Source organism: Erithacus rubecula (genome assembly GCF_903797595.1).
Source record: "Erithacus rubecula genome assembly, chromosome: 3".
Lineage (NCBI taxonomy): Eukaryota > Metazoa > Chordata > Aves > Passeriformes > Muscicapidae > Erithacus > Erithacus rubecula.
The window spans coordinates 248,854-262,500 of record NC_136689.1 but is presented as its reverse complement, the minus strand read 5'-3'; the positions used below and the strand labels follow the sequence as shown (position 1 = coordinate 262,500).

General features: G+C 57.2%; 1 protein-coding gene across 1 annotated transcript in view; it reads left to right on the top strand.

Annotated features, from left to right (window-relative positions):
- The window catches only part of AGAP3 (ArfGAP with GTPase domain, ankyrin repeat and PH domain 3), a 115,031-nt gene that overhangs the window by 79,938 nt on the left and 21,446 nt on the right, over nucleotides 1-13,647 (top strand). Inside the window, exon 11 of the mRNA XM_079301195.1 lies at nucleotides 886-1,051. Coding sequence (XP_079157321.1) covers nucleotides 886-1,051 — 166 coding nt within the window. The remainder of the gene's footprint in view (nucleotides 1-885; nucleotides 1,052-13,647) is intronic.

Sequence of the window (13,647 nt, the reverse complement as noted above, 5' to 3'; positions counted from 1 at the left end):
TCACCTGCTTTTGTGTCCAGGATGTGAGGGTTGGTGCTCTTAAACGAGCATGTTCATGTCTTTATCTTCCTGGATGTGAAAGCAAACAGGGACCATCTCTGAGTCAATCTTTTTGTGACCTCCTTGTGAATTGGAGTAAACCCAAGCCCCCCAGAGCAGCTGGGAGGCACAGCAAGACACAGTGCTCAGGAGGGATTTGGAGTCTGCACCCTCATTCTGACTGAAAGCTGAGATGCTCTTGGAAGACAGGGCAGAGTGATAGCTACAGTCTGCACGTGGGGCTTTGGTTGTATATGGATTGTCTGCCAGAAGAAATTGTGGAAGCACCAAGTGTTGAATAATAGGAAGCTCTGCAGGTGAATGAGCAAGGGAGTTAGCTGAGTTCTGTTGGGTTGGGTTTCTCTTACCCCAGCTGAGACAGAATTTTTAGGAATCCCATTGCTTGTGCTGTAATTCTATTCTATTCTATTCTATTCTATTCTATTCTATTCTATTCTATTCTATTCTATTCTATTCTATTCTATTCTATTCTATTCTATTCTATTCTATTCTATTCTATTCTATTCTATTCTATTCTATTCTATTCTATTCTATTCTATTCTATTCTATTCTATCCTGTTCCGTTCCGTTCCGTTCCGTTCCATCCCATTCCAGCCTGTTGTTCCTGTTGCAGTTGGGTGCTGAGCTGAGCCAGGGGATGCTGGGGAGCAGGGAGTGCTGCTCACCTGCCTGCCTTTGACTCCACCTGATCTCCGATCCCCAGCCATGCCTCCCCATGTGGGCTCGTCCTGGCATCCCACAGGCTCAGTGCTGATTCTGGGGCTGGGGCAGCTGGGTGTGTTTGTCTGGGGCAGGCTGACCCCCCTCCCTTCTACTGTGCTGCAGGACTACATGCAGAACGTGCACGGGAAGGAGATTGACCTGCTGAGAACCACAGTGAAGGTGCCGGGCAAGCGGCTGCCCCGCGCCACAGCGGCAGCGCCCGGCGCCAGCCCCAAGGCCAACGGGCTCAACAAGGACAGGAGCAGCTCCCAGCTGGCAGCAGGCACAGGTAGGAGCTGCTCTGGGGCACAGGTAGGAGCTGCTCTGGGGCACAGGTAAGAGCTGCTCTGGGGCACAGGTAGGAGCTGCTCTGGGGCACAGGTAGGAGCTGCTGTAGGGCACAGGTAAGAGCTGCTCTGGGGCACAGGTAGGAGCTGCTGTAGGGCACAGGTAAGAGCTGCTCTGGGGCACAGGTAAGAGTTGCTCTGGGGGCACAGGTAGGAGCTGCTCTGGGGCACAGGTAGCAGCTGCTCTGGGCACAGGTAGGAGCTGCTCTGGGCACAGGTAAGAGCTGCTCTGGGCACAGGTAGGAGCTGCTCTGGGGGCACAGGTAGGAGCTGCTCTGGGCACAGGTAAGAGCTGCTCTGGGGGCACAGGTAAGAGCTGCTCTGGGGCACAGGTAGGAGCTGCTGTAGGGCACAGGTAAGAGCTGCTCTGGGCACAGGTAGGAGCTGCTCTGGGGGCACAGGTAGGAGCTGCTCTGGGGCACAGGTAGGAGCTGCTCTGGGCACAGGTAGGAGCTGCTGTGGGGCACAGGTAGGAGCTGCTGTGGGGCACAGGTAAGAGCTGTTCTGGGGCACAGGTAGGAGCTGCTGTAGGTCACAGGTAAGAGCTGCTCTGGGGCACAGGTAAGAGTTGCTCTGGGGGCACAGGTAGGAGCTGCTCTGGGGCACAGGTAAAAGTTGCTCTGGGGGCACAGAGCCAGCCCTTGGCTTAGCAGGACTGGGAGCACAGCCCCTCCTGAGGGTGCTCCTGCCTTGCTTTCACCACCCTGGAGGAGTCCCTTTGGTGGTCATTAGCATTTCTGTGCACTCCCAGGTAAGCTGCTCTTAGGGTGTTGTGCTGCTTGGTGTCCAGGACAGAAGAACATCACTGGCAGTGTGAACCCTTGAGGAATTTTAAGGCTGGTGAGCTGCTTCATGTGGTCGAAGCTGCTACTCCCTGAACCAAAGGAAATCCCAAGGCTCTTGGTTCCTGACAAGTTGTCTTCTGTTTCTTTCTGTTTTTGCGACCCTGTTTCCTCCTCACTTTCCCCTGGAGAAATGGTGAGGATCTGGTTTGGGACCATCACTCTGTGTACGTTGAAGAGTTGCCCCAGAGTGTGGTGAGGTGGGAGTGGGAGGCTGGCTGCCCTCTGGCCTCTCACAGAGTTCCTGTCACACTCCTCCTCTCACAGAGTTCCTGCCATGCTCTTCCTTCTCACCCTGCCTGGGGGAGCTCTTGAACTTTGGGCCTTCCTGCCCACATTTCCCAGAGCCTTTCCAGTCCTTGGTCCTGGTGTCCTTGGCCAGGGTGGGCAGTTTCCACCTGCCTTCTGCCCAGCCATCTGTTGGCACAGCCTGGTGCACAGGTTATGGAGAAGGCTCTGACTGGGATGCTGAGGGAGTGCTGGTGCTGCTGCTGGCCACAGAAACCCTTCTGAATGCAGGCCTGCCCCTGAGGGTGAGCGTGGGTGGCACGTGCCCATGCTGTTCATTGCTGCTCTGTGCCCTGCTCTGCCCGTGGCCAGGTGCTGTCAGCACAGAGCCTCGGTGTCCTGGGGCTGAGGGCAGGTGGGCTGCAGCTGGGGTGGGTGTCAGGAGCTGCTGGAGCCCGGGGCATCCCACACAGACACGGACACAGACAGGCAATGGGGCACAGTGACATCTCTGCTCTCATGGTGCCATCACGAGCCCTCCCCATCCCAACCTGCTGCTCTGGTCAAGTCAGAGGTCATCTGTGGATAATCCGTCTGTTCTGGCCAGGGCTGTGCAGCTCTGCCTGTTCCTTGCCTTGTCTCTCCATTGTTCACTGCTGCTCTTTCAGCACCACCCACGCTCAGCGTGCCCCAGCCTGGGGACAGCTCCTGGTTCTGCACAGGGACACTTCCCTGCCTGCCTGGGCTCTGGCTGGACAGGGGTGCCAGAGCTGGGGGAAGGATTCAAACCGCAGAGGAGCTTGTGGTGCTGCCAAAACAGCTGCTCACCCCTTGTCCTACGTGCAGCCATCCTCTGGGTGTTGTTGGGCTGACAGGAGCAGGTTGGGATGTCCCTGGGTTGGGTTGTCCCTGGGATGGGATGTCCCTGGGTTGGGATGTCCCTGGGATGGGATGTCCCTGGGATGGGATGTCCCTGGGATGGGATGTCCCTGGGATGGGATGTCCCTGGGTTGGGATGTACCTGGGTTGGGATGTCTCTGGGTTGGGATGTCCCTGGATTGGGATGTCTCTGGGTTGGGATGTCCCTGGGATGGGATGTCCCTGGATTGGGATGTCTCTGGGTTGGGATGTCTCTGGGTTGGGATGTACCTGGGTTGGGATGTCCCTGGGATGGGATGTCCCTGGGATGGGCTGTCCCTGGGTCCCTGGTCCCTGCTGCTGGAAACCAGAGCCAAGGAGCAAGTGTGGTGTGAGACCCTTCAGTCTGGGCCCCAGAGCTGGAGCAGGCAGAGTGCAGGGGCTGGAGCTGGGGCAGTTCACACAGGAGAGGAGATGCAGTTTCCTGGCAGGGGGAAATGGATGTTGGGATAGTTTATCTGGAGAGCAGTTGGACTTAGCACTGCCTGAGCCTCTGGAACCAGCCCAGTTTTGAGACACAAGATGTGCTTGAGTGCAGCTGGTGGGTGTTGCTGGGTGGCTGTGCAGGGCTGGGCCTGTGCTGGGGTGCATGCAGGGTCTGTGGCTTTGGGATGCCCTGCTGCCTGTCTGCCCTGGGCCCTTGAGCAGAGCTGTGGCTGCCCAGGGTGGTGTGTGCACAGGGCTCAGCACTGGGGCAGCAGCTTTAAGCTCGTGTTGTGTGTCCTGTTTCAGCTCAGGCCGTGTCTGCAGGGTCAGAAGGGTTTTTCTTCTGGTACACAATCAGTAAAGGCTTTTCTGAGGAATTTTTTCATCTCTCTCCGATGCTTCTAAGCCCAGTAGCAATGGATGCAGTCGCCAAGTGCACAAATGGGACACAGACCCTCTGTCTCTTACCCGTGTGCAATGACCAGGGCTGGATTTAGGGCAGGTGGGAAACTGCCTGCCTTCAAATTAGCAGTGACCCCACAGTTCTGCCACCTTAGGGACTGTGGATGAGGCTGTTGCTGGATCCACTGGGCATCACTCATTTGACACCTATTTTGGGAACTGCAGAGAAAGCACCTCAAAGTTTGCAGTTCTTTGCCAGTCACAAGTTAATCTTCAGAGGGCACAAACTCTGGAGACATGAGGGATTTGCTGTCTTACCCCAGAGTCTCTGGGCAACCAGTGGATAGAGTTGAGAGCAAGTGTCTGTGGTTCCTCTGGGCCCTGAACTCTGGCTGCTGTCCACTGCACACACAGTCCTCACCTGGCATGAGCAAACAGCAGGGACATAGAGGGGAGAAGAATGTGCCCTGTGTGTGGATGGAATAGGTGGGTGCAGTGCTCTGGTGAGGAGTCAGAATAACTCCAAAGCAGGTATAGACAGCTTCAAGCTGAATACAGTAGGAATGAGGGAAGGACTTGTGTTTGTGAAACCAGGAGGGGCTCTGAGCTCAGTCATGATCAACTTTACTGTAATTAAGCTTGGTTTTACTTTGGGTTGGATGAGTTCCCATTGTCCAGAGGAAGGCATGGAGATGCTCCAAGGGCTGGAGCCCTTTCCTACAGAGATAGGCTGGGAGAGCTGAAGGTGTTATCTTGGAGAAGAGAAGGCTCTGGGGAAGACCTCAGAGCCCTTCCAGTGCCTGGAGCTGGAGAGGGAGCTTGGACAAGGGCCTGGAGTGATGGCACAAGGGGGAATGATGTTATTCTGAGGGAGGAGAGGTTTAGATTGGATATTAGGAAGTTCTTCCATGTGAAGGTGGTGAGGTCCTGGCACTCACCAGGACAGGGCTTGGTGCACCCTGGTCCTGTAGAAAGTGCCAGTGACAGGGGATGGGACCACAGTGGTTGGACTGGAGAGGGCAAGAAAGGGATGAGCAGATGTGCCAGAGCTGGCAGGGGTCATGGCCTGGAGGCAAGTGTTCACTGGAGGTGTGGGTCAAGTGTCTCTGCTGCTCCTCTTCCCCTGCAGTGTCACTTCCCTGGCCTCTCCCTCACAGGCTCCCAGCTGCATCATTCCTCTGGTTCTGCAGGTTCACCTGGCCTTGTGCTGTGCTGCATCTCACCTTTCTGGCTGGAGGAACAGGAGCAGCTCCTGTTGAAGTGCAGCTGGGATGAAAAAGGGACACAGTAAGGGGACTTTCAGGGGGAGGAAAGGTGGTGGCACAAGAGCCAGTGTCAGTCAGCACGAGAGCCCAGCCTGAGCCCAGCTGAGCTCTGGGTTCTTGCTTCACAGAGTTAGCAAGGGGAGCAGGGACAGGGAGCACTGGTGCCATGGTGTGGGGCACAGACCACAGCCACGCAGCCAGCACTGCAGCTCTGGGCTCCACAGCCCCCTGAGGGCAGGGGAGGGCAGGGCTGAGCACAGGAGCCCTGCCCTGGGGTGGGCAGAGGAGTGCAGGAAGAACTGCAGCACTGCTGGGCTGGCTGTGGCTGCAGGCAGTGACTGGAGGATCCCAGCAGCAGAGAGGGACTGAGGGGAGCAGAGCACAAGAGTAAAGGAAGCAGGCTGAAGGGAAAGTTCTGCTGTGCCCTGGGGGGCTCCTGGGGGTGCTGCAGCTTGCTGAGAACCGTGGGAGTCCCGTGGGATGTGCTGGAGAGCTGACAGGAGCCGTGCCCCAGCGGGGGAGCTGAGCAGGACGGGCCAGCCGCACTCAGCACGGAGCTGGGAGCTCCAGCTCTGGGTGCTTCGGGGTGGGCACTGCTGCTGCTCAGTTCTCTGCAGCCTGAGGAATGGTCTGCATGGCCTGACACGTGTGTTGGGACCAGTGCCAGTGTGAGTGCTCCTCCTGCTGCCTCTGCAGCATCCCTCCTGCATCTCCTGCAGGAGAGCGTGTTCCAGGGGGTGGGAATGGCAGGCACTGCTTGGCTGGTGCTCTGTTTGCTCTGGGCTGATGAGAGCCCTGCTGTCCCTGAGCTGGGTCCTGTGTGCTGGCACCGAGTCCTGGCTGCCCAGCCCAGGCCAGGGAGAGCTCAGGGCACAGAGTGGCAGCCTGCCCATCCCTGGGGCTGTGTGCCAGGGGCTGTGGGAGGGAGCCCATGCTGGCCCCAGCCTCTGCAGGGCTGGGATAGCAGGGGCTGGTGCTGGGTGCAGGCTGCAGCTCTGTGTGCCCTGAGCAGGGCTGGGGGCAGCTCTGTGTGCCCTGAGCAGGGCAGGGCACAGCTCTGTGTGCCCTGAGCAGGGCTGGGGGCAGCTCTGTGTGCCCTGAGCAGGGCAGGGCACAGCTCTGTGTGCCCTGAGCAGGGCTGGGGGCAGCTCTGTGTGCCCTGAGCAGGGCAGGGTACAGCTCTGTGTGCCCTGAGCAGGGCAGGGCACAGCTCTGTGTGCCCCTGAGCAGGGCTGGGCACAGCTCTGTGTGCCCCTGAGCAGGGCAGGGTACAGCTCTGTGTGCCCTGAGCAGGGCTGGGGGCAGCTCTGTGTGCCCTGAGCAGGGCAGGGCACAGCTCTGTGTGCCCTGAGCAGGGCTGGGGGCAGCTCTGTGTGCCCTGAGCAGGGCAGGGCACAGCTCTGTGTGCCCCTGAGCAGGGCAGGGTACAGCTCTGTGTGCCCTGAGCAGGGCAGGGAGCAGCTCTGTGTGCCCTGAGCAGGGCTGGGCACAGCTCTGTGTGCCCCTGAGCAGGGCAGGGCACAGCTCTGTGTGCCCTGAGCAGGGCTGGGCACAGCTCTGTGTGCCCTGAGCAGGGCTGGGGGCAGCTCTGTGTGCCCTGAGCAGGGCAGGGCACAGCTCTGTGTGCCCTGAGCAGGGCTGGGGGCAGCTCTGTGTGCCCTGAGCAGGGCAGGGCACAGCTCTGTGTGCCCTGAGCAGGGCAGGGGGCAGCTCTGTGTGCCCTGAGCAGGGCTGGGGGCAGCTCTGTGTGCCCTGAGCAGGGCTGGGCACAGCTCTGTGTGCCCTGAGCAGGGCTGGGGGCAGCTCTGTGTGCCCTGAGCAGGGCTGGGGGCAGCTCTGTGTGCCCTGAGCAGGGCTGGGCACAGCTCTGTGTGCCCCTGGTGCCAGGCAGAGCGCGGTGCTGATGTCAGTGTCGGTGTCAGCACCGGTGCCTGTTCCTGTGCCTGTGTCAGCACCAGTGTCAGCGCCTGTGCCTGTGCCGGTGTCGGTGCCTGTTCCTGTGCCTGTTCCAGTGTCAGTGTTAGTGTCAGTGTCAGTGCCTGTTCCTGTTCCAGTGCCTGTGCCTGTGCCTGTTCTGGTGCCTGTTCCTGTGCCTGTTCCAGTGTCAGTGTTAGTGCCGGTGTCAGTGTCAGTGCTTGTTCCTGTGCCGGTGTTGGTGCCTGTTCCAGTGCCTGTTCCTGTGCCTGTTCCGGTGCCTGTTCCAGTGTCGGTGCCAGTGCCTGTGTCTGTTCCTGTGCCTGTGCCTGTTCAGTGTCAGTGCTTGTGCCGGTGCCGGTGCCTGTTCCAGTGCCGGTGCTGGTGCCGTCCCCGCGCTGGCACAGCCCCCAGCCCCTGCCCCCCGATGCTCTGCCTCTGCAGAGTGAGGGATTGGCTCCCCCAGGCCGGGGTTGCTGAGCCTGCTGTGATCATGTCACGTCGGGCTCCGTCGATGTTAACATCTCATTATCTTTGTTACTGTAATTACATTATCCGCTGCTTTATGCAGAATTATTCTCCGAGGACTAATTGATGGATCCATGTTTAATTCATTAATCATTAGCATCAAATTCGACAATTACAGTGCACACTGATTGTGGAATTTCAAATGTAATGAGGGAAGAATTAACAAAGAAAAGGGAAAACCTGTTTCCCTGGCACACCGCTGCTCGCCGTGGGGGACAATGACATTGAGGGAAGAAGAGCAGTGAGAGCAGGGTGGTGCAGGTCGTGGCAGAAGGAGGCTGCTGCATCATCTCCTGCCTCTCTCCTGCTTGTGGCTGCACGATGGCTTCTTCGGGTCAGAGCAGGGTCATTAATGTCCTGTGCAAGAAGGGAAATTGGGCACTCGGGAGGGAAAGCTCGGCTCTGACTTGTGGAAGTTGCTTTTGCTGTGCCCCCAGCAGCAGGTCGTGTCACCCCGCCCTGGCGTGTGTGCAGGGACGTCCCCGGGTGCAGCTGTGCCCACTCTGCAGGACAGCTGCCGGGTGTCTGTGCCTGGATTTGCCCGTGGCTCTTGGCTGCTCAGAGGATGCCGTGGCTGTGCTCTCTGTTGTGCTGGAGCCCTGTGAGCTGGGCAGCAGAGGGAAAGCCAGAGCAGGGCCCGTGCCTCCCCCTCAGCCTGAGTGGGGCAGTGCCCGTGCACAGCTGGTTCTGTGCCAGCTGTGGGGACACACCCCACTCCCAGCTGGGGTTTTGGCTTGCTCACTTGGCTTTCTGTAGAGGCTGACTGTGAAAGTGCAGTGTCTGTCTGCTGGGCAGCCACGGGCAGGGCAGGGGCTGAACTGGATGATCCTCGGGTCACTTCTGACCCAAACACTCTGGGCTTCTGTAATTGGACCTGGGGGTGCCAAGCTGGAAGGAGGAGGGTAAGGGTCTGCTCTTCCTCCATGTGGGACTTTGCCCTTCCCAGTAATATGTTAAAGGGTTGTTTGTAGTCTGAAGATGAAGCTGAGATGAGAGATTTACTAAAATTGATCTGTAATTAATATTTTGAATCATGAATCATGTATAAAATACTGCAAATTCATATGTATATTATAAATATTATACATTCACTAATACAGTCATACAGTAACCTCTTACAAATGTTTATCTGCATGTCTGAAGGTGGAGGATGAATCCAAATGTGAGGCTTGAGCTGTTGGTTTAAAGTTTTGCATTGAGTGAGGCTGGAAATTGTCAGGGCTCCGTGGGCAGAGGAGGAGTGTGGCTGCAGCCAGGTGGGTGGCACAAGGCAGGACAGGAGCAGCAGTCCCTGGTGCCTGGTTCTGGGGCTGGGCAGAAGGCTGAGTCTGCTGGGTCAGGATGGTTCCTGCTGCTGGAGCAGGCAGCTCCAGAGCCCTGCAGGCAGGGAGGGGCTCATGGGGGGCACAGAGGGAGCTGCTGGTGCTCTGCCTGCCCTCCCCAGTGCAGGAGCACAGATTGATTTTCTCCGACCCAACAGTGTAATCACTAACCCTAATTAGAGATAATTACTGGGAGTTGTTACACTTATCCCTTACCAGATCACTAAGGAGCTGTGCTGTGCAGGGCTGAGCAGGGAGAAGGCTTGGAGAAGGGAGGAGGAGAGGAGCACAAGGCAGCAGAGTGCCCTGGTGATCAGAGCAGCCCAGGGCTGGCCAAGGTGCCCAGGGCAGCCAGCTGGGCATGGGGCACAGAGCCAGGCTGGGGGGCTGTGGCTGTAGCTCTCAGCATTCTGAATTCTGGAGCATCTGGCTCAGGTGCCTTGCACGGGCCACCTGGAAAAGCTGCAAGGGTGTAATTAGTGGCCACCTGTTAAAATCTCAGTGTAAATGACTTGCTGGTGCTGCCTTCAGGAGTGTCCATCTCCCACCACTGCCCTAGGGATAGCAGGGATCTGTCCTAGGTTCTGTTTTACACAGCATTTTTTGCAGATCTCCTGCAGCTTGTGATTCCAGGTTTCTGCAGGGACCCTGAGTGACACCTCTCTTCACAGTAACAGGCCAGCAGAGTGATCTGGAGCACAGACCATGTTCCTTCATCAGCTCCTGCTGCTCTTTCCCAGCACCTTGCTTTCCTGGGATAATTCTTTGTTATGTGTTGGAGAATGACATTAATGTAGTAAAGTCACTGAGGGACTTCATGAAGTTGCACTAGAACTTCTGTGGACTTTGTGAATTCTGGTTCCAAACAGCAGAGCAGCTCCCACCCCACTTCAGCCACTCACCAAACTAAATTCAGTAGTGCCTTATGTGAAAATAATTTGGCTGCATTGTGCTGGTGTTCAGGCAGGGTAAAATTGAGATCAGAAATAGAGTATTAAACACACACATGCACAGACACATGCACACAAAAATGGATCTGAGTCAATTTCACCAAGCTGGAAGCAATTACGTGCCAGATCTTTTGGGAGAAAGATTTTAAACAGGGGAAAAAAGTGAAGCATAATTAGGAGTTTTTAAAGAATATTTTATTGGATACCAGAAAGTTAAAAGGAGGGTTGTAGTGGTTAAAATGTGTCAGTGTTGGTGGAGAGGAGTTGTGAACTGTTCATTCTCTGAAGGAGCAGGAGCAGGTGGAGGGAGCTGGCTGCACGGTGCTGCTGGATCTGTGTGTGTGTGAGAAGTGATAAAACGAGGAGCAGCACGATAAAGGAATGGCTCAGTGCTGAGCAGGAGCTGGGAGCTCAGCTGCTGGAGGCTGGTGGCACTGGTGGGGCTGGCACAGGCAGCTGGAGCTGCACTGGGGCTCCTGCTGCCATTCCTGTGGCAGCACTCCCAGCACAACATCCACCAGTGATTAATGGGGAGCAGCCTTCAGGGTGACCCTCCTGCCTTCATGGGGAGTGGTCCAGCTCCCTGGGCTCCCACTCACTGTGGCTGCAGCCACACAAAAGGCTGTGGCACTCAGGGGAGCCAGCAGCACCCTCCCTGCCCACAGGTCTGGGGAGCAGCTTCAGCAACACCTGGCAGGTGATGGGGATGAGGAATTAGGAGCAAAGTCACTGATGAAGCACAGCACAACTGCTGGGGGAAAGCCCCCACTCTTTCTCTGTGGGGATGGGGACACCAAACTGCCCCCCCATGGAGAGCTTTGGGGACATCTGCACAAGGCTGTCACTCAGCTCTGCTCCCTTCTCCCAGGGGAAACCTCTCCCCTCGCTCTCACAGCTGCTCTGCCTGGCACAAACTGCCCTCCTGTGTTCCTGCCCCAGGTGCTGAGCCCAGGGCAGCTCCTGGCCCTCCCTGCTGCCCTGTGCTGGGCTCCCCAGCCTGGTGTGGGTGTGCAGGGTGGCCTCCCCACCACCATCCTGTGCCAGAGACTCACCTTGGCCCAGGGCTGGCTGAGCAGCTGCTCAGGGGCTGCTTCACCTGGGGCAGCTGTTAGCTGAGCCATGAGCACCTCACCAGGTCTCTAATCCTCAGATGTTCCATGGAGTTTCCACATAACAAATGACAGTGCCAGCAGCTCACTTCCCACCTTGGCACAGTAGCCTGCACTGCCAGGGGGATGCAGAACAGGATCCACTGCAGTTACAGACAGTGAAAGGGGTTTTTCTCAAGTTTCTCATGAACTAATGAATCCTAACCCCAGCATTCTTATATTACTGTGTGGGAATAATAGAATGGTTAATAAGGAAAAAAAGCAAAGTGTTCAGTGAACACTTGTATTGGTGTTTGGGAAGAGGCAAGATGATGTATCTCAGCACAGAATGATGAATTCTTCATATTCCAGCTGTAATTAGGCAGCAAATTAAACAGCAGGTAGCAGATGTGGACATGTTGGAATCAGCAAGGCTGAATTATTTAATTCAGGACTTGCAGAAGGTGTGGTCAAGGTCTTTTTCATGTGTGGATGCTGACAGTCAGTTTTGGGGTGGAGAGGACTTCCACAGGGCCCAGGTTAATGGATTCATGTGTCCACAGGAGGAGACAAAATGATGGACAGGAAAGTCTGTAAAAACCAGGAACTGCTCTCAGAATCACCTGCAGGAAGATTCAAGGAGCTCAATATATTTAGCTTATTGGAGAAAAGGTTAAGAGGTGATTTTAACACCATCTGTAAATACCTGCATAGGAAGAGAAATTTGGTGAGAGCTCTTTCTCAGATAAAATGGACCAGATCCAGTGACAGTGGCAGAAGAAAGACAGCTGAGGCCAGAAATAAGGCCCAGATTTCAGCAGTGAAGGCAATTAACACCTGGAGCCACTCAGCCAGTGTCACTCACTCCCTGGCACTGGCAGTGTTCAAGTGAGGATCAGATTTTCTGGCAGATCCATCACTGTTGAGGCAGGAGTGAGAGAGGGGCAGAGCTGGGTGTGCAGTGCAGCAGAGCTTGGGCACTCTGGGGCTCTCTGGCCTCTCCCTGGCTGCAGGGCTGCCACTGCCCTTGCACCAGTCTGCCTCTGCTTGCAGAGCTGTCCCTCCCTGCCCTGGAGCTGCTCCCTGGGCTGGCAGGTGGCTCTGTGTGGGTGCAGAGCTCAGACTGGAGGCACAGTGGCTGCAGCTGCCCTGCAGTTCCTGGCTGGCACAGTGCTCTGGGTGCAGGTTTGGGGGCACTCCCAGGGCTGGTCCCCTCTAAACCAGAGAGGAGCTGGTGTGCTGGCTGGAGAAGCACTGGCTCATCCCGGGCTCTGGCTGGGGATGGGAAGTGCCATGGCCAGCCCAGCTCTCTGTGTCCCAGGGGCAGTGGCACCTGCAGAGCTATTTGTGCTGCTGGCTGGAACCAGCACAGTCAGCTGGGGTGGGGCTGGGGGTCACTGGGTCACTCAGCACAGGCAGTGCCCAGAGCCACTCTCTGCAGGGGCAGCACTGGCAGACAGGGACAGTCCCTGTGCCACAGCATCTGTGAGGCCCAAGGGATGGCCCCTGCTGGGTGCAAGCTGGCACATCCTGATGGCCCTGCCACAGAGCTGGGCTGGGAAACCTCAGCCACCCACAGCTGGGATCAGTGATCCCACAGGCAGAGTGGGAAGGACAGCTGTCTGTCTGTCTGTCTGTCAGCCAGCCCAGAATGTGCCCCCCTGCCTGGGAGCTGCTGGGGTGCCCTGCATGGTGCCAGCTCCCAAGGAGGGTGCAGGGGTTGGTGGCTCTGAAGTGACAGTTCTGCATGCTGGGCTGCTGCTGGCCCAGAGCCAGCCCTGCCTTCTGCACTCAGGGAAGCTGTTGAGGAGGAAGGACCCAGGAGTGCCCAGGTAGGAGCACACAGTGCTGCATTTGGGACCCCAGCCTGGCAGAGCTGCTGGCTCTGCACTGGCTCTGGCAGCAGCCACAGGGGCTCCCAGGGAGGATTGCCCCCTCCTGCTGTGGCAGCTGCTGGCCCCCTGACAGGGGAGAGTTCCACCCTCCCAGCAGGGTTTCACAGGCAGGCAGCTCTGCCAGGCTCCTTGGCTCCCTGGCTGGTTTGGGAGTGGAGGTTTCCCACTAGCTGCAGTTGTGTTCTGCCCAGCTGAGGGTCCTGAGCAGCCACAGCCTCTGGGGAGGCTTTGAGCCTGTTCAGCTGCAGGCTGCAGCCAGTACTGGGAGCCAGACCCCAGGGACACACACCAGTCCTGGTTTTTATCTGGAGCAGATGTGCTGGCAGCCAGTGTTTGAGGGGCAGTGAGTGACGAGTCCTTGGGGCACCCTTTGGCAGGCAGGCAGTAGCATGGATCTGCTGTTGGCCTCTGCAGCACCAGAGGAACCAGGGTTTGCTCCATGCCAGGGTGTCCTCACCCACCCTGGGCACCTCCACCACCTCTCCAGCCTGCTGCCAGCCCCTGTGCCTGTGAGGGAGCAGGGCCTGGCACTCCATGAAGGACCTGTCCTGTGCTTGGCCATAAACCCAGGGGAACCCAAGAGTGCTCTCCAGCTGCTGCCTCTTTAAAATTCAGCACAGCCCATTCCCTGTGCCAGAGTTGGTTTCCTCCACACTGTAAGGGCCTGATAGCAGCATCCGGCACAGTGTCACCAGCAAATTTCACCAGACCCTGTGATCTGTTCTGCCAAATTGCTCTTGAAATTATTCAAGAGATACTA